The 21,792-nt window shown below is 34.4% G+C and overlaps 1 protein-coding gene across 1 annotated transcript; it reads left to right on the top strand.

Moving 5' to 3' along the window:
* The first annotated feature begins 10,392 nt into the window (after positions 1–10,392).
* LOC127838221 (beta carbonic anhydrase 1-like) lies at positions 10,393–17,534 on the top strand. Its single transcript, XM_052365814.1, has 4 exons — positions 10,393–10,529; positions 13,402–13,629; positions 15,071–15,301; positions 16,078–17,534. Exons 1-4 carry the CDS (start codon positions 10,428–10,430, stop codon positions 16,306–16,308), a joined length of 792 nt encoding a protein of 263 aa, XP_052221774.1. The 5' UTR covers positions 10,393–10,427; the 3' UTR covers positions 16,309–17,534.
* The last annotated feature ends 4,258 nt before the right edge of the window (positions 17,535–21,792 follow it).

The following is a 21,792-nucleotide window of genomic DNA, read 5'->3' on the forward strand; positions in this document are numbered from 1 at the left end:
TTGGGAAAGTACTCAAAACGATAACAAACTGCATGTGACATTCATGTTTCACTAAGGAAGACGGGAACTTAACTTTATCTTCTAAGTGGTTTATTGAGCTTAACCAGAATGAAAACGAAGAGGTACACGTACAGCGTAGATAACCCGCCGGTGAGTAACCTTTGTAAAATTATTCAAATTCTTATACTGTCTTTGGTCTTCAGTTTAATATGTGCACATTGATTGGAATAACTACTTGTAAAAATATCAGAACATAATGGTAAGCCGCCATTATTAATTGTTGTGTTAAGATCTGAATACTCATACCTGTATCTGTATTACCCGTAATTCACGATTGATCAGCTAATTTAATTTGAGATACAATGATCACCACAATCTATGATCTTTGTAGCGCCGTTAAATGTCGCATCGCCGTTATATGTCACAGGCTACGAGATTTGTCGCAACGTTGCCAATAAATGTCGCAAGGAAGATACATGTCTCAAATCCTACTGATGATATATGTCTGTGACACTTTTCTGGATCCTCCGATAACTTTATAAGTTCTTCGTATGTTTCTCATGAAACTTGAAACATGGATAAAATGCAATATGGAGATTATGCACGTCATTTCATTTTGTTCCTACGTCAAGAATTCTGGTTGCTATGGCAACAAATATTTAAAAAAAATACTGACAATGGTGGAGTTTCACCGGTAGGGGACCATATTGCTTGGCAATCTCTTGTTTTATTACATGTGCCGCATTTAAAGACACTATCGTAATTATATTGACATGCACAGCGCCTAAAAGGTTACAAAATACCTGAAATCCAAAAATATCAACATAAAAAAACATATTATTAAACATTCCCTCGTAACAAAGCCACCTATCCCGAACCAATTCACATGCCATAAAGTGAAGTGCTTTACGCAATATGTGTTGTATAACCCGATATAATCACTGACCGGATACATAGGTATCCCAAATCTAGAACACTTTCAAGATGCCTGGTAAAAATGATACTATTTAATCATATTGATTAAAATAATGTCCCTGGTAGATTAAAATTACTTGCAAATAATGAAATATGATATATGTTAAGGTGTTTCATGTACCTACTTATTTTACCTTGGTATTTTTACCACGTTAAACTTCCCAGTGGGCATCAAACGTTTTGCGAACGTTGCTGCAACGTAATATTTTGGTCGCAACGTCGGCAACCATTACCGAACGTTGCCACAACGTTGCATACAAAACATTACCCGGACGTTTCATCAAACGTTGCAGTTTGGTTGTCACACTGGTGTATATAAAAGTTTTCCCGACGTTTTTTCCAAACGTTGCTGCAACGTTTTTTCCAAACGTTGCTGCAACGTTTTTTCCAAACGTTGCTGCAACGTTGTATTTAGGTTGCATTCAAACGTTGCAGTTTGGTTGGTGTATATGAAAGTTTTCCCGACGTTTTTTTTCCAACGTTGCTGCAACGTTGTATTTAGGTTGCATTCAAATGTTGCAGTTTGGTTGTCACAATGGTGTATATGAAAGTTTTCCCGACGTTTTTTTCCCAACGTTGCTGCAACGTTGTATTTAGGTTGCATTCAAACGTAGTATTTTTTATTTTAAATAATATAAAAATAAAAACTATTTACTGCCAACCGCCCTTTCGAGTATTATCGGCAGATATGCACACTGTCGAGTCCGTTTCCTAGAAAGAACAAGTACTTGGTGTCTATAGAGGGGATAATGAAACGCTCCCCGAGTAGGAATCGTACTTTATAAATTATACAGTTCATGCATAGCATCAATGAAAATATGATTTCTTGTAAATTTTAGAAATTCATTTTTTTTTTTAATTTATCAAATCGGTTGCTTAAACTTGCTAAAGATGAACTTTAACTCCAAATCGCCGGATAAAATTCAAAGCTTCAACCAAAAATATATGTTCAACATTTTGTCGGTATATTAAAAAAAAAAAGATGGACGCATATTATTTTATATATTTTATTGCGTTTTAATGCGACCTAAATACAACGTTGCAGCAACGTTTCGAAAAAACGTCGGGAAAACTTTCATATGCACTATTGGTACAACCAAAATGCAACGTTTGTCTGCAACCTATATACAACGTTGCACAACGTTTGGGTGCCCACTGGGTTTAAATCAAGTGTATTCGTGTATTATCTTCTTCAAGTAATTTTCTCACGCGAAACGTTTATTTTTCGAATATATCAAACCAAAGCTAATTTTATCGAAAGTAAGAACTGCAGATATTAGCGGATCAAACCTCAGAGCGGAGATTTGACTGGTTCCGAGCATAGCTGTATATATCAAATATTGTCGTTATAACCAGCCACGTGATGAGAGCCGAGCCACGTGGTACAATAATTGCGTCTTACAGTATCGACGACCAACCAGGTTTTTTTTTTACTTTTCGTTTAATTAAGGTATTTTTTTGTAATGAACCTAAACTTATACACTATTTTTAAAATGTAAAAGTAAATAATACTACTTTTCATAATGAAAACTTAAACAAAAAGTCCTTCCAGATATGGAAGAATTTTCTTGTGATGGCAGCGGTTATCGCTAGTATCCGTGGGGAGTTTGCCTCGAATCAACACTCGTTGGTAAGGAACTTGAGATGTAACGACTATGTTCTGGTAGTGTACAAGCAAATAAAGGGCCATAGTCCGGAAACTCTCGGTTGCTTCTTTTGGCCACTTAAAATGGTCACTGAACGTTACAAAAAAATGAAAACGCTAAATTGGATTAATGATCATGTAGACGTGACGAATTCAGATGGGGCGTGCCTATATCAGCTTTATAGGTGTTTATGTTCTCTTCAAGTACGTGTTCATGCGCATCCATAGACCGAGAAATCTTTAAATTGAGACTTAGGATTCTACAATTTGGTCGCTGTACGTTACAATATAAACAAGCAAATTCGTTGAATTGATATCCCCCGCAAATATACTTCTGGACACAAAAGTTTTCTGGACTGATGGACAACGCCAACGTGCATCATCCTCTTATCCATATATATATTCATACCAAGTTTCAATGAAATCCGTCAAAGCACTTCCAAGATATGGCTCCGGACACAAAAAAGCATTATTTCAGGATACAAAGGGCCATAACCTTGTTGTTATCCAATGGTGTACAATGCCACTTGGCGTGCATCATCCTCTTATCCATATATATACTCATACCAAGTTTCAATGAAATCCGCCAAAGCATTTCCAAGATATGGCTCCGGACACAAAAAAGCATTATTTCAAGATACAAAGGGCCATAACTCCGTTATTAACAGATGGTGTACAATGCCATTTGGCGTGCATCATCCTCTTATCCATATATATACTCATACCAAGTTTTAGTGAAATTCGCCAACGCACTTCCAAGATATGGCTCCGGACAAAAAAGTGCCAGACGGAAGGACGGAAAGACGGACGGACGGACAACGCCAAAACAATATCCCTCCGCCTATGGCGGGGGATAATAATATCGCTGTAGGCAAATTGGCGTAATGGTCTGTCACGTTCACCAACTTTGCAGGGACTTGTGTTTGTCTTTAGCCCAGGATCTCTCAGACACATGGGCAATATGTACAGTAAACACTAGATAAAAAAGTGTAGACGGGTGACTTTTCATGTACAGTGATTTTGTTTCAATAACCAAACGACACTAACAAAATTACGTGTGGATGAGACAAACAGCTTTCATGGTGATAAGGTAACGTGGCTGTCATGTGTTTTACTAGCACGTATAAGTTGATGGTTGGCTGCTGAACTATGGGCGCAGGACATTGAACAAAATAATAAAAGCGACAAAGTGAATTGGATGTGTGACCTGTATCTAAATATTTAAAAGTGGTATTTTAGCAAAATATGGTGAATCGGCCGAATCAGTTGAACATTTTTTTCCGATTGAAAGAGACATGCTTCAATAACGGTATATTACCTCAATCGGATACATTGATAACTTCACTAATATACAAGCGTCACGCTTCCATACCAAGCTGATTTGCGTTACTATGTGTGTGGCGCACTGGAAAGCGAAAGGTACATGAAAATCCATCTATCAAACAAAATATAAGTTGAAACACAATACAATCATATTGACGTGCAATTAAAATGGAATGAAAAACAAAAAATGGTAAAGCCTGTTCAATACTATTACAAGGTTGATGAGACAAAATACTACCAATGCGATTCGGAATAAGTGACGTGATTCGGAATACCTGACGCGATCCGATATGCATATTACTACATAGGCTAACGTTTAGTGTTTATGTACCACGGATATTGTAAATTAAGTAGTTAATATTTCTATAAATATCGCATGGTAACGATTTTATAATACGTGTATTTTTACCCATGCGTTTTTTAACGCATAAATAATAGAACAAATAATCATAGACTTTATATCTATATATATATATAGCAGAACATTGGGAGTATATTTCTTTTTTTTATTTAGCAAAATATATTGTATACAAGTTTTTATAAATTAAACAAAAATCTGATCCTGGTAAGCTAAATATTGCGACTTGCTTTGAAGATCTAATTTTGTGAAAGCTCATAACAAATCTATATTTCCTCAAGATATAAAGATAATTTTCCAAAACCACTTTAAATCGTGGTTAAATAACTATATAACCACCAATGCATGAGCAACCCTGAATATTAAAATGACACTACATAAAATTTAAGGGTTAACTTAATGTATCCAAGTAAAATATGTTAATTGTCTCGCAACCCCGGGCATTAGACTGAATGGAAATTTATTAAAATACTAACTAAAAACTGACTACCGGTATTGTTAATAATTTAAGTCGGCCCAAAGAACCTCGTCGGGTAATCTAGATCTAACCTTAAAGTTTTAGTCATGTTTACTTCAACTTTTCATTTGTAACACGACTTACAAAGATGTGCGACATTTAACATTAATGTTGCGACATATATCGGCAGTTGAAATTTTTGCGACATCTATCGTTAAAGTTGCGACATATATCGTCAGTAGGATTTCTGACATTTATCGTTCCTTGCGACATTTATCGTCAAGGTTTGCGACAAATCTCGTAGCATGTGACATATAACGACGATGCGACATTTAACGGCGCTACAATCTTCAATATCTTTGGAGTCTTAAATTAGATTAAATTAAGTAAGGATATCGTTTTATTAAAGTTTTGTGTAATTTTGGCAAACAACTCATGTTTTCCTCTCTGTAACAAAAGAAATCTGAACCTTTTCGTCATTACATATTTTCCCATTCTCATAGTTATGACAAGCAGATTGGTTCGTTTAACCTATTTATGCTTTAGTCGCTTCATGCGACAATGGTTCTTATGCCAGCGTTGTAGCTAGCCCGTCCGCTCTGAAGTCACGCACGGTTTCGTAATCTTCTTGCCGGACGGAGTAGCTCCTTACCTGAGTACGCAAATGCGCATGCTGGTCTGGAGCTACGCTGGCCCGATATGGCGTAAGACCCAATTTCGCAAAACTATTTCGTTCCCTCAATTAACTTTTCAGGACGACTCATTGCCAACATCGATACAGTCGTCGCACTGGAACAAGGCATTTCAGAGCGACTCATTGCCAACAGTTACCAATACGGCTGCCGACATCCCACCCGTAGATTTCCAAACGGCGTCCGGGAAAGAAGACCTCAACAAGAGGTTCGGAGAGTTCCAGGAGCTCCCTGAGGACAAATACTTGCTGGCTTTCCTCATAGCATTTCCAGTTTTTTTCTTCCTCGTCGGCGTTGTGATCACGAGTCAATATGTGTGAAAATCGCTTTACAAAAATGTGAATGTGCTCATGTTGTTAATGACTGGACAAAAATGTGTTCTGTTTGATAGCACTTTCATAATTTCAATGTTGATATTATTTAAACATTCCGTGTTGCGTGAGCAACAAGAAAACGATTACCAATTACTTACATCCAATTTGACTCTTTAATTTTCTGTTTATTTATGTTGTTTTAGAAAATTAAAAAATAAACCGTTCTTTCTAATAAAATACTTATTTCCGTTGTTGTTGTGTGTGGTTTTCCCCGACATATTGAGCTTAAAATTAATTGCGTATTTACGGATTTTGGAGTGAAAAGTGTATTTAACATCCTTGAACAACTGTTAAAGAATTTACGATCGAACTATACACGGGCAGTCTGAGCGTCTGTCTGTATGGAAGCCCCACCTCTCCGGTATGGTGACCATCAACCAAACTCACGTGCATCCGGCAACGGGTATTGAACCATGATTGCATAGGCGTGAAGCGCGTGTACCGACCACTGCGCTTTCGAGACAGTCAGATGCACAAACTATATGCACGAGTTCACGCGACTTATTTATTTTGTTTATTGGCGTTACCATATCTTTATAATGTGGATAAACCAGTTTACAGGTTAATAGATGAAAATTTACATGGATAAAGTACCATTTTTACTGAAACTTATGTCAATAATCAAATTCTTAGGAAATATTGACATGAAAACAGCGTTTAGTCATTTGAAAAAGTATTTACGAAATATTCCCATTATTTATTGCATCTAAAAGTGCAAGAATGGTTTGACAAAACTTATTAAACAGCTAGCAAAATGAAACTTCTGTAAAGATACTCGAACAAGAATAAATCCACCACAAATAGACACACATTTGTACATAATCGAAAAATCACAATGCTGTTCGTATAGAATCAAAAAAATAGATTGAAGATGAATGAGAGTACGCGACTATGTAACATAGCGAAAACACAGTAAAAGACGTTTGGGAAAAAACTCAAACAATGCTATAAACCAAATACTAGTTATAAAAATACGGACCAAGCAAAAAGGAATGAAATGTTCAATCATTAAAAAAAAACTTAATTTGGAATAATTTATATGATAATATAAATAATTAAATACCGATACATCAACATAATATAAATATTATACCTAGAATGAACAGCTCGCTACTTAATGCTGGACAGTCTGTGAGTCTATGCATTTATCTTGGACGAAGTGTATTGATAGGTACCGGTACATAATTTTGAGGAACTCTGATTTACGTTATTATTTTATTCATTTCGATACGGTATGTTTCATAGTCAATTTAACGTGCGTGCATGATTAAAACAATAATCGCTGAGCTGTTGATTATTCCAGCCTTGTTCTGAGAAAAATGGGCTTAATGCATGTGCGTAAAGTGTCGTCACAGATTAGCCTTTGCAGTCCGCACAGGCTTATCAGGGACGGCACTTTTCGCCTAAATTGGAATTTTGCTAAGAAGAGACTTCATTCAAACGAAAAATGTCATAAAAGCGGAAAGTGTATTAAACATATTGGTAAAGAAAAGAATTATTAACGGCAAAAAACATACGCATCGTCGGAGATAAAGTCAGATTATATACTTGCGATATATGGTCTTTTTTGTTTGACCGCACTCGTGTAAACTTGTTAGTAATTAATATTATGTGAATGTTTTTTTTACAACCTTCTCTGAATAGCACTTTTTACTCGATGCTAATACATACATATTAGTTTTTACATGAATATTTATCGACGAAAATACAATGAGACAAACATAAATGCATATATATATATATATATATATATATATATATATATATATATATATATATATATATATATATATATATATATATATATATATATATATATATATATATATATATATATATATATATATATGTGCTTAAAATTTATTTTCTTGCGCACTTTGAAGTGAATGTGTTCACAATTGCATGCACAACATTATAGGTATTTTCATAGAATGTTCAAAATAGCATAATGAAAGGTAACAGGGTGAGCGTAACTATCGATTTGTTCTTTATAATGTTTCATTTAATACGAAAATATTTATTGAAACAACAATATCAGAGCAATGAACTAAACTTTCAGAAACACTGGTTGGTCGTCGAAATCTGGTGATTAGGCTGATCGGATGAATATTCATGGGTTAGTTAAAACATATTTATATTAGCTCGATTGCATCGAAAGCCTCAGGCTTAAAGAAACGCTTTCGAGTCCGTTTCCTGGGTCAATAACAGGATTTTGTGTCTTTTGAGAAAATGTAGAGAACGCTCCCAGAGTGAGTATCGAACCCGTGACCTCCCGATATCTAGGTGACACGGCGAACTTAAATTAATGGATATATAACCTCATTATTTCCATAAGATCATTGTTACATTTTCGATCACTTATTTTGCAAAATTTTATTAAAGTGGTTATAGTTAACGGTTGAAGCATATTGTGAGGACTGCAATACAAATGTACGTATTAATATTGGCGCAATTGATTACATCGCTGTCAAAATTAAAATAGATTTTTCACTTGGATTGATGAAATGTCGGATAAGAAGTACTGTTCAGTGTATTTTAAACTTTATGTCCTACTGTTGTCGTTTCATCATATTCGTGACCTCGGTAACGCATTTCTATTTATTTTTCTGATTATTTTTAATATGTGCACTATATTATGTATAATATGACATGTAATGTGTAATGCGCATTTCTATCATATAATGTCGTTCATAATGTACCAAATTATTTATATATATTTGTGTTAATTGAGTATTTCTTTTTATACACACCGATACATAAATGTTTCAACTGTACGTCTTCCTTGGTACAAAAGTACGACTCACGAGCTTGCAGACATGGCGCGAGAGGTAAGTTCATCAGTTTTTTTTAAGTTATATTATAAAGATTAGTTTTTTAGACAAGGCGCATGGTCGAGTTTATAAATGGTGTATCCTTTTCTAATGTAAAGAAAAACATCACGGAAGAATGGTAGATTTTTTCCCCAAAAATAGAAAATTCGGTCGGAAAACAGCATAAACTGGATGAACAGTAAACATTTCAACAAAATAAAACTACTTAGAAATATTGCTAGAAATTGTTTGATATTCCAGCATGTAGTGTAATCACTGTGCTTCAAATACTGAAATTTTGATAGTATTCAATGAAATATAAACGAAGATAGAGCATGTTTTAATAGGTGGTATTCATGAAGTTGCGGATACTTTGATTCCCGATATAGGGCACTTCGGATAACAGAGACTTTCAACAAATTAGGCACTCTGATAACGGAGTTTTATCTTCTACCTGAAATGCATTTATGTATGTTATGGCTATTCTTACCAAACATTTTGAAGTACGAATCAATTTGCGTTGTCAAGCCCGACACATTGGGAATCTATGCATAACGTAATTAAATCCTCTACATACACATGTAAAATATTACCAATGGCGTTGTTCGTTTAAAAAAAATCTTATTTCTATTAATTTATTTAATTAATATTATAAGTGCAAATCTTAAATAAGATTCAAATGCTTATTTCTGAAGTAATATATTTCAAGTGATGACCGAAAATAATTGTCTAGATAATAAACTTGTCTTTAAGTGGTAAATTGAGATTAAGAGAATTGAAAATACAACGGATCATGTGGATCAACACGACTGTGTTCAATTGAACTTATAGCAGGACTCTAGATAAGGGGAGCAAGGGGTGTTAAAGCGGTCAATACACCTAATAAAATTATTTGTCATTGGTGCTCATTAGAATCGCATCATGAACACGATACTAATGCGTAGCCAGAAAATTTAAAAGAGATTGGAAAACTCCCTTTATATTGAGCTTTACACTTCCCTTTCCTTTTTATTATCATATTCCAAAGGGAGAAGAACATGTTTCGGTAATTCGTTTTTAATTAACGTCAGTACATACATTTTTATTTATTGCCTGCTTACTATAGCAGTATTCCACAGCGAATTCTGCATGTCTGATTCGCTAAATAGAGTGTGTTATATTTGGTAAAAAGTGTCGAGTTATCTGGAAACTAAGTGCCATTGTCTTTGAGATGATCGGTAAAAGAGGTGTCCATGAAAATTTGGCATTCGACTCTTAAAACATTTGAATTTCCTCAAATACGTTATTCAACTAAAATTTAACATATTGTAACATTAATGGAAATATTGATCTTTTATTTCGATTAGTTGGCACGTTCTTAATTTATTTCGAAGTATTTTTATTTTGTTGAAATACGTACTGATCATCGAATTCATGACGATTATCGATGAAATTTTATCTCTTTTTTTATAATCCACTGTTTTTTTCACGACTTTTTGCTCCGCAATACGAAGCACTATACCATTAATCGACCAAATAATGTTACGTGTCTGAAAACCAAATGAACAGAACATAAATGCAAAAAAAGCTGAAGAACTCAACTCTCGCGCGTGGCTTTTGTTGTTATCTGGTATCGAAGTGCCATCTGTTATCAAAGTATCCGCATACCCGGCGTGTACATGAATGCATTAATTAAGCAATAAAAAAACAAAACTTTAATAGTGTTTTGTAGCCAAGTAACTATTCGGTATAGTTTTACTGGTCTTGTAGACGATTGCAATACCATTGAAAGCGTCCACACGAGATAAACAAAGATGAGGGGTTTCTCTAAATTACTAGAAGGAATTGTTAAATATAACTTATTTGATAAGAAACATACTTTATTTCAATTAAAATTATATGGAGAAAATCCAGATGTAAGTAATTTTAACAAAACTATATATTGCCACATTTTGCTTTTAGTTGAAAGTTGTATTAACCCGTTGACTTTCACCTGAATATGTAATTTCATGTACACAACTGAAGGTGAAGGTCTGGCACAGGATTGTTCATCTACAGCTTTGTTATTTACTCCTATACACAACCTGTATATTAAAATCGCAACTGATACATGAGATTTTTTATATAGAAAAGACGTTTAATGTAAAGTTGATTTGCTCTAAATTTTGTTTGATTTACCACAGAGCCCAAAATCATCCTACAGGTATCCTACAGGTAACGTGTTTACCGTTTCTGCTGGATGTATACAATGGCAACAAACACCAGTGGTATTTTTCAACATACAGAATTTCCTTGGGCTTTCTCCTTAGCCGTTTTATTAGATACTCTTTTTCCTCAATTTTAACTGGAATCAAAGAATATTTGCACTATTAATGGTTTATAATTATTGTATCATTCGAATGATGAACATTTAATCACTATAAAGGCCGGTTTCATATGCCATGTGTGACATGGATGTCTTTGATCACTTGGGTGGCTTGGGTAACCTAGGGTGTTTTGGGATGACTTGGGTCGAATTGGGTTGCCTTGGATCAATTTGGGTTGACTTTGGTCAACTTGGGTTGACTTGGGGTCACCTAGGGTGACTTGGGGTCACCTAGGGTGACTTGGGTTGACTTGGGTCACTTAGGGTGACTTGGGTCACCTCGGGTGTCTTGGGTCACCTCAGGTGTCTTACACCTATAGCAAAGAGTCTGCAGTGTCCCCTGTTTGCGTTTTGCAAGGAAGACAATCGGTCTGTGTAGTTCAAGCGACAATAAGTAGCTTGAGAGACTCAGGCTTACCTACTAGACCTGACACATGCACTAACTTATATTTCCAATGGAAACCTGTGATTCGGACTAACATAATTTAATAATAATGATATAATTTATGAGTCTCTAGCCTAGGCTACTCTGCTACCCAGCAAGCTACATGTATGGTATATTGCACAAAGTTGCTTGGGTCACCCCCACTCAAAAGGCATCCAAAGTCACAGAAATGTCCCTGGCTTAGGCTTAGCCAAAGAGACCAAAAACAAGCACTGTCTAATATTGCCTGGGTCACCCCCACTCAAAAGCATCCAAAGTAACAGATACTTCCAATGGTATATGGCCTCTGATTACTGCAACGTATTAAACGTTGTGATCTGTTCGGCGCTCGAATGCAGACTGCCTGCTGCCATAAGAGCAGCGCTTTAGATACTGATAGTTCACATTACCCGCTTGCCAAAGACATCACCCTACTATTTCATTTCATGAAAACACAACCCTACCGTTTCAAATAGTAATTTCGGCAGGGTTGTCATTATTAACCGATTGCTGATCGAATTCATCGGTGAAAATCTCCAGAAAATCTGTTTTTTTTCTCCAATCTTTAAAATTGCGATAGGAAGTTTTGATCTCGCAAACCGACAATAATTGACGAGTAATAACTGGGTCATTCAGTCCATAACTCCGCCTCAGAGCTACTGTTTTCAATGAATTCCTCAGCGAGTGGCCAATATTGATGTTTCCATCCGTCAATCAAATTCTTCTTGGTAAGCGCATCAACCAATCAGTGCTCAGGCAGCCGAATACACGCCAAGCCCACGTGAAACTGCATCAAATAACTGTACATTTCACAGATTATTACTGTCTATTACTACTACTATTATCAATCCAATATGCAATCACTAATTGCGTTGAACTTATCGTAAAATAAAATATTTGCAAACGGGAAACATACTTTTGTTTTAATGTAAATACTAGGAATTAACTCAAAGAACTATGAACCTAAAGAAAAAAGTACTGGCCAAAATCGTCACAATTTGCCTATTCTTGCTCATGGCTCATTTTTGAGTTGTAATTTTAAATAACTGAACAAACTAAGTTGCATTTTTTTACCAATGGAAAGCTTGAGATTTGACCTGTCCAATGTAAACGTTAAGCACTTGTTCAGTAGATAATATGCTCCTAAATATTTAATTTTAGCTGGACTTTGAAAACAGAAGGCAAGCTTTCTACTCACCCTGGTGTTCGCATGTCAGCTTGATAAAAGTGTAGTGGTAACTTAAAGGGGACTTTCACAGATGTTGGCATGTATTGAATTTGTCATTAAATGCTTTATATTGATCAATGTTAACATTGGATTTATAAAGCTCCAGTAAGAAAACAAGAATATAATTTAAAAAAAGAAAAAAAAGTAACCCTCAATTGGGCTCGAACCACTGACTCCTGGAGTCCTGGAGTAAAAGTCTACTGCTTAGACTTGGCCATCCGTGCTCATACTATGAGGGATGTATTTTTAACTTTATATAAGCAATCCTCGTATTTTCACAAAATATAACAACAACAAGAGAACTTGACAAATTATTCAATCGTTTCGAATTGCAACGCTTTATAATTTTCAGGTTTTCAAATCGTTAAAAGATGCATATAATGCATATTTTAGAGCATGGTTAATGTTCAGTATTACTGTTTACTCACAAATATCATAACTAAAACGAAAATTTCCGAATCTATAACAACTTTTTTTAATTTTGTCAATTTATCAAAACATGAAAGACCCCTATAAGTTTTCAGGAATGGCTTGAAGATTTCAGTCAAACTTAAAACATGTTTTCACATGACTACACTTTCCGCTTAAATAGTATTTTTTCTTTAAAGGAAGTTTTTTCTTTGCAAAAATGCAATTAAAGCGGAAAGTGTTGTCCCTGATTAGCCTTTGCAGACAGCACAGGCTTCTCTGGGACAACACTTTACGCACATGCATTAAGCCCCATTTTGACAGAACGCAACTCAATTACAATTGAATATGCTGAAATTACAGCCTTTGTCCTTGATGTTCAGCTGTATGGACAGCCGGGTGGTGTCTACCAAGTTTACAAATAGTGATTTAGGTGACAACTACATTGTGAAGAATGCAGGCAATTTTGTGCCCTATCCAGATGATCTCGAACAAATTGCCAACACGACTACTGCTGCTGGTGCCCTGGAGTTGACCTGCGTAAGACAGAAAATCCGACACGTGGTGGTGGCAGGACATTCAGATTGTAAAGTAAGTCATGAGTGGCATTCTCGGCGATTTTTTTTGCCCTATTGGGAAAAGTACCAATACCAGCCCAATTGTAAAAAAATTAGTGAAAAACCCTGAAATTGGGAAAATTCGTGTTATGAAGTATTCACATTGGGAAATCGGTGTATTATATTTATTGCTCCCAAATGCTTTAAAATTGATAAGTAAGTGTTGTCAAGTTCAACTGCTGTCAATATTATATTTACTGAGGTTCAAGCCATAGAGCTGCATAGGGAAACTAACTAAATGTTGCATTTTATTACTAAAAAAAATGCTTTTTTTTAAACTTTCAATTGGACAGCAATTGAGAAATTTGTATTTTTTCCCAATGGGAAAGTGCCGTTTTCTGGTACTTTATAACGAAGGAAACAAATCACTGATTCTTTATATTCTCCCCCCACCATGAAGGACATAAGTTCTTGTTCTACCCAGGATATAGACTCGAGAGTATTTCAATAAGCCTTGGGCTAAAATAAATAGGTTTTCAATATGTAAGTTACAGGCTGGTGTGGAATAAACTTGGGTCTATATTGCCCACCCTTTAGAGTATGCTTTTGCTTAGAGCTTTACTGAGAGTATACTTATTGTAATAGCTAAACATAACCAGTTTGTTATTACACTATCAACAAGTTGTTAACCAATCAGTTGGTTTGCAAAATAAATGAATAAATAAAAGTAGGATTATTTATGGAGAAATATCATTTAGGGTTTTGTGGAAGATATTTTTTTTAACATTCAGACATTGTGTTAGTTAGTTTTGTCAAACTGGAAAATTGGAAGGTTATCTATAATAAAATATATACAAAACTTAAAAAGATGCTGACAGTGCATAATGTCTGTATGTTTTTGGATCATTGCGACAAAATTACTATAAAATAATTAGAAATTAATTAGCCAACATGGACATGTAATTTTAATGTCAGGGCCCTCACACTACTTTGGGGGAAGGGGTCCGCAGCCCTTAGGAGGGGGAATTTTCGCGGCGTTTCCCTTTTTGGGGGATTTTTTTACTTACTCTCTCATTATTTCATTTGTACATGTTTGCACTATATTCATTGCATTTTTCATAATTTAGTATGTTTGAAAAGATTTAATTGAAATAGAATTGAGAAATAATAATCATGAGACACATCTTTCTATTAAAAAAAAAAAAAAAAAAAAAAAAAAAAATTCTTTTTTTTTTTTTTTAAGGGGAATTTTTCCCCCCAAAAGGGGAAAAAAGTATACTTTTCAGGTGGGGGACTGCCGCCGAAATTTGGCGGCAGATTTGATAGATTGAGGGCCCTGAATGTTTTTCTTTATATGCGTCTCTGCCTCCTACATGTATATATGAGTATTTATGCTTTTTATTGCAAGTCTAGTGCGCAGTACATCATGCAATAAAAAAACCAACACATTTTGTTGTGTGTCATACATTTTGCAGGCAATGCGGCTACTCTATGATCTCAGAAAGCAGATGGATGCAAAAACAGGCTCCCCATTAGAACTCTGGATCAAAAAGAACGGCTGGAGGACCATAGAGAAGTTTCAATACTTGAAAGAAGAAAATAGCTTCACTGGCCCTGTTCCTTTTATGCAAGAGAGTGAGAACACTAAGTTTAAAATTACCATAGATCCTGGGCAGCAGTTCAACATAGTGGACAAACTTTCACAGGTTAGTTTGAACGCTTTAGTAATTTGGTATAGGTATTTAGTATACCACAGTTGATAAGGTAGAATGTGCATTGCAAGGGTTCTGATTAAGTTTGTTGAAAGGACCTTGCAAACTTGCACATAATGATAGACATGTTTACTTTCGACAAATTTCAATTTATGCCTTAACCGCAAAAATTACAGAAATACTGTTTCTCTTATTTGGTGTATTGATTGCTGAGATGGTCGGTTGATTTATTGAGTCTGTATTTTTACACTGTGAGATTGACCTTTGACCTGTTGACCTACAATCAATCAAATTGTTACGTGGATTGCTTCAGGGAGAAGGAAGACACCTATTGATTTTGAGGTCAACAGGTCAAAGGCCAATCTCACAGTGGCTTTTAACATTAAATTTGCTATACTAGAAAAATCTAAAGATAGCACTTTGAACTATGATCATTTTATTTGTACTCTTGTATCTTAAGAGGAATGGAAGATTCCTTTTGATTTTGTTTCCTTACTATTTCTAAAAATGCCTTGACCGAAGAATATTTAATTGATGTGCTTGTTTGTTTGGGGAAAAGAAATATGCTAAAGTATTGATCTTGTAGTCAATGGTCAAGGTCATTTGGTCCTTAAACATGATAATCGCCTCTTCATTTGTTCAATATTTGGTCAATACGTTTAAAATTAAATCCTTTCTGAAAAACCACTTCATTTATATAATTATCGGAAATCAAAATTTTCAAAGCATTTCAAGGACCATTTCTTATTACTTTTATTCCGTCTTTATAGGTAAACTGTATACAGCAGTTAGAAAACATTGCTGCCTATCCATTTCTCAAAGAGAGGCTGAGCCAAAATGACTTGCTGCTACATGCGTTCTGGTATGACATTCACTCCGGCAACGTGTTTCTGCTCAGTAGAGAGCGACAGCGTTTCGTTGAAGTGAACGAGCGAAGCTACTTCGGTCTCATGCAAGAAGTCAAAAACCGAGCTAGTGCGAAAATACTGTCAGAATCTTAAAAGGACATGTTCACAGATTTTCATGTTTTTAGATAAGTGCCAATACATGTATTTACTTACAAATTTTTTATCTATTTAATAATAGAAAATAATTATAAAATCAACAACAAATGTTAAATATGAAATATTACTTGCTCTAGGCCTCAATAGGAAGATGTTAAGAAGCAAAATCTGATGCTCTTCCATTCGACCATGCAGAGTTTTAAAATCTGTCAAGTATTTTAAATGCTATGTAAGTCATCCATCTATTTCTCAAAATATTTATGATTATTTTACAATTTTTTATTGATTTTTCATTAATGAACCAATTATTTTACCTAGTCAGGAGTGTAATTTCGATTGTTATAAAATTAAGTATACATTCATGTTTGAATCAAATACAATTTGTTTTTAATTGTCTCATTTCCATACTGCTACAAGACCATTTAAGACACATTTGTTTGTATAAGAAACGCCCGGTGATAAATCATATCAAAGTCACATGTTAAGTACTTAAACTACCGGTAAGTTTTATTGATGCATTAAAAATTTATTACTAAATCATAGGAGAAATTAAATGATAATTTGGCTGAGAAACAGCCAGCCTGACAAAGATCATCAAGGTTATAACCAATCAATTACCGGTAACAGTGTGGTTGTGACAAAAAGTGAATATTCTATTGGCAATAGTGCCATTTAAGATACATACATGGATGTGTTATCAGTATGTGTCTGAATTAGCATGTTTTAGCATTGTTCATGTGTTGCCAGACAGAGTTATTATATTTGTTTATCTGGCCAGACCTCGATTTATATATGTATTAATAATTGGTTACCGGTATGTTTCTTCTGTTTTGATTTGATCTTGTAAATGACTGGTCTCTTTTTAGATGATTTTTATACGATAATTAGTCATATTTTCAATCGCAAAAAGTATCTTTGTTTCCCAAATGCAGTCAAAAAAATCCAAATTGATGGTTTGACTTTCTAGAGTTGTAACCTATAGAAATATAGAGTTTAAACTTTGAAGATTCAATATCCATATACTGAGTAAGTAATATCTTTATGTTCACTATTTTCTTTTTTATGTAAGATGTATGTATTCATTTTTCTCAAATTTACAATGCAATTGATAATACTTTTTTATATTTAAATAGTAAGAAGCAAAAATTTTCAAATTCACAGGTAAAGGTCATGTTCCCAAAATGGTGAGAAAGTCTGGGGCTGTAGCCTGATACTCATAAAGCTCCCAGGGGGATCTGAAATTAAGTTGTCCTAAAGTGAAAAGTTCAGGTAAATTTTCTATGCAAAATCCAGTGTTTACTGCTTACACAATATTATTGTTTTTTATTTTAAAATGTAAAATTACATGGACATGAACTAGAAGAGTTCAGCAACCATAGGAATCTCCTTAAGTTTTCCCTTTATGGGTGTATAGATATCAATTAAGGAAACGGCAATGCATCAAATAGTACCCTACATTAAAGTATTTTTTAGGATTGTACATTATGCCGTATGAATTTGCACCCATCCATGGACAGATTTTATTTGGCAGTCGATATCAATTCAACGAATTAGCTTTTTCAGATGCATTTGAACTCTTTAACTTTTCGTGTCATATATGATTGTCAAATGTTGCATTATGTAGGTTTCTACATGTGGTAATTTTCTAAATGTTCATTTATACGTGTTATAAATAGAGAGCTGTAGCTGCTATTGTACAAATCAATCTGAAATAAGCTACCTCAATTGTTGTTGAGTTATTGCTAAGTCTTACTTCACATGAAGAGCATCAGGGATTTCAATTAAAGCAGAATCCTGCTTTTTGATGCAAGCATTTTGAAATGTTCTCAATTTTGATGCAAGCATTTTGAAATGTTCTCAATTTTGATGCAAGCATTTTGAAATGTTCTCAATTTTGATGCAAGCATTTTGAAATGTTCTCAATTTGATGCAAGCATTTTGAAATGTTCTAAATTTGATGCAAGCATTTTGAAATGTTCTCAATTTGATGCAAGCATTTTGAAATGTTCTCAATTTTGATGCAAGCATTTTGAAATGTTCTCAATTTGATGCAAGCATTTTGAAATGTTCTCAATTTTGACGCAAGCATTTTGAAATGTTCTCAATTTGATGCAAGCATTTTGAAATGTTCTCAATTTTGACGCAAGCATTTTGAAATGTTCTCAATTTGATGCAAGCATTTTGAAATGTTCTCAATTTGATGCAAGCATTTTGAAATGTTCTCAATTTTGACGCAAGCATTTTGAAATGTTCTCAATTTGATGCAAGCATTTTGAAATGTTCTCAATTTTGACACAAGCATTTTGAAATGTTCTCAATTTTGACGCAAGCATTTTGAAATGTTCTCAATTTGGACGCATGGAAATCATCTGCCTAACATGATTTTGATGAACATATTTCCAGGAAGCTAACTCCACAAAATATTTTATATGATAAACATTTTTTGCATAGTAAAATTAGTATTTCTCTAAAATTTATACCTTCGATTATTTGCAGAGCATTTAAGAAATATGCAGAAAGAAGATATCAGTATTTTGGCACCTGAAAAAGGCATTTTAAGGCTGCAAACTGCGAGTAATATATTCTCAGTATTTAGGTCACAACGTACTGATTTCCAATCCCCAATTAACAGTATATATAAAACATTATATGTATGTTCCTTGAACAAATGTATTATGAATATCATTGTTACCTTTTTTGTGCATCTGAAACATGTTAATCAAGTAGTGCCTGTCAAGGTGTATTATTCAAGAAAAACAAATTATTTTTCATGTGTATCTTATGTCAGGCTTGGGTCAATATTCAAAGAAGGTTCGTAGAAAATGTAAGTAAAGTAAATCATGTTGTAATAAGTTTTCTTTGCTACTCGTGGAGGTTGTTTTTTTTATAGATTTAAATAATTATTTATTTGTAACTACTTCTTAGTAGTTTTAGAAGCTCTTTGTTTTTATTGTCGGAGGAACAATTACCTGGGAATAGCATACTTAATGTTTTATTGAATCGAAAAGGTTTATGAGTTTATGACTGCTTTGAGCTTTTATGAGTTCACACATAAAGCTCCTGGAGGGACAATAGCTGGGAGTTGGATTATTGCAAATAGGTTAACCCTTTGCATGCTGGAAAATTTGTCGTCTGCTGAATTTCTAAAATTAGCATTTTCTTCGATTTTTTTTTCAAAGAATACTATCAGAATAGCAAACAGTTTGGATCCTGATGAGACACCACGTTCTGTGGCGTCTCATCTGGATCCAAACTGTTTGAAAAGGCCTTCAAAATTCGGTTCCAGCACTGAAAGAGTTAATGGGATGTTTTCCATGCACTTTGTTGTAGTTGTTATGCTTTTGGATATGCTGATTTGTTATGGCATTTTTGTGCTGAATGTATATCATGCTTTTGAATGATTGTTATGTCTACGAACGCTAGTATATTATGATACACTAACTCACCATTTAATTTTAAAACTGGTACAGATATACAATTTCTACCTGCCAGTGATTTGTCTTCTTTAGCTTCTGTTAAGGTGGAGACTGACATCGGCTGTCCTTAAATCTTAATGCCCAAGGAAACACATGTTCTAGCTCAAAAGTATGAGTACATTACATCGAATGTAACCTTTTGATTTTGCGTTCGCATCTCAGTATAAAATAACTACTCAAGTTGTAGAATGCGTTTACATGGTCGTATCCATTAAATCTATGGGAATTTAATTTAATATACAATATTCACAATACATTACGAAACAGATAAGTGAATACTCAATTAAATATAATTAAATGAGCTGATCAAAATATATGTGTATTTGTTTGGGTTCAAATCCGAGTACCCCAATGAAGCTTTTGGTTGAAAGGTTATTTATATCTGCTCAGGACGTGACTAAAATGAGAGGATCCAACACTACGTGTGCTCCCTCACTTTGGACTTTTCTTTATGCTGAAGAATTCTCTTAATAAACTCTAAATTATACATAGAACGTATAATAATTTAAACAAAGAAGACTTGCTTTCGATCAGTCTTCATTTAATCGGCACTCTTTTTTTTTTAAATTCATGAATGATGATTTATGAATACATTGGCTTTGTTTGATATTTATGATATAAATCTGAAGCTAAATCAATTGGTGAATTGTCCTTCCATGTTTTGTATGCATTAACTATTATTCCTGTTATTTCCTTTATGGTTATTTCGGAGAATATGACCAATGCAGTTGCAACAATGTTATACACAATGTGGAAGCTAGTAAGTTTATTATGTTTGAAATCTAACAACCAAATGCAACAGATGGGCCTTATACGGTATCCTACCAATGTAGCTCTATACCAGCCTGTGCAATCAAGAGCTACAATGTACCCTGCCGGCTCCAAAGTCACGCAAGGTTTCTTGGTCTCATTAGTGGACAGGGTAGCTCCTGACCAGACTGTGCGGATGCGGAGGCTTGTCTGGAGCTGTTTCGGCAGCACATGGCATAAGATACATTTTCGCATGATGCGGCTATTATTTATTCAGTGAAAACTTTTTTTTTGTATTTCTAAAATTATTGTAGTGTTAGAGATATTATGAGATCAAATACACCGAACAAAAAGGCAAAATGGAATGATACATGGACGAGAGCATAAATACAGCTGAATACAGCTCTCGCTTACGCCAAGTGCGTGAAGTTGTACAAAACAATATTTTAATGTGGATTGGAAGTTCGACACTAATTTCTATATCCCGAGCGTTTTGCCCTAAAGGTCGTGTAGCACCATAGTTACGTTAATGTAAGTTGTGTTTAGGCTGCATAATTTTCAAGAAAATAGTGAACGTGTCATACCACAGGTGGTTAGCGTGTGGCTATGATATTAATTAGTGAAAACATCATTTTGAATGATAAATAATCATATTATAACGAAAAATTAACTTTTCTGAAAAAAAAAATATTTCACTATCAAATATATATATATAACAAGGTATGCAACTCAAAATCAGCCCAAAACGGGATGCATCGCTTTGAACAGCCATATCTTCATAAATTTTGCAGCGATTTTCACGATCTCGGTCTTATTCAACGCAGAAATGAATTTCCTTTCTGGAAATGTATATGTCTTGCAATATTTTAACAAATGCTGGGTCAACTTTTAAGAAATAACACGATACACAACACGCATGACCCAGTTGACAGTGATCATGCTGTCTTTAAGACTGAAATCTTCACGGAGTAAAGGGCAACTTCCCTACAAAGTTCATGTAGTTCGATACCATAATTCAATAAAACGTATGAAAAAACATTATTACCGTTCTTGTCGTTACATTCTGCATCAAGACTAACTGTCCAGCGCCGTTTGAAACCTTTGTTTACATACATTTCAACTTACTGACATTTTAAACATACGAGTGATTTCATTGGTCCAATGCGGAGGTGTGTCTTTACAACTGGAGATTTCATTCATAAAGAATACATGATCACTGTCAACTGGGTCATGCGTGTTGTGTATCGTGTTATTT

The sequence above is a fragment of the Dreissena polymorpha genome, chromosome 7 (genome assembly GCF_020536995.1).
Source record: "Dreissena polymorpha isolate Duluth1 chromosome 7, UMN_Dpol_1.0, whole genome shotgun sequence".
NCBI classification, from domain to species: domain Eukaryota; kingdom Metazoa; phylum Mollusca; class Bivalvia; order Myida; family Dreissenidae; genus Dreissena; species Dreissena polymorpha.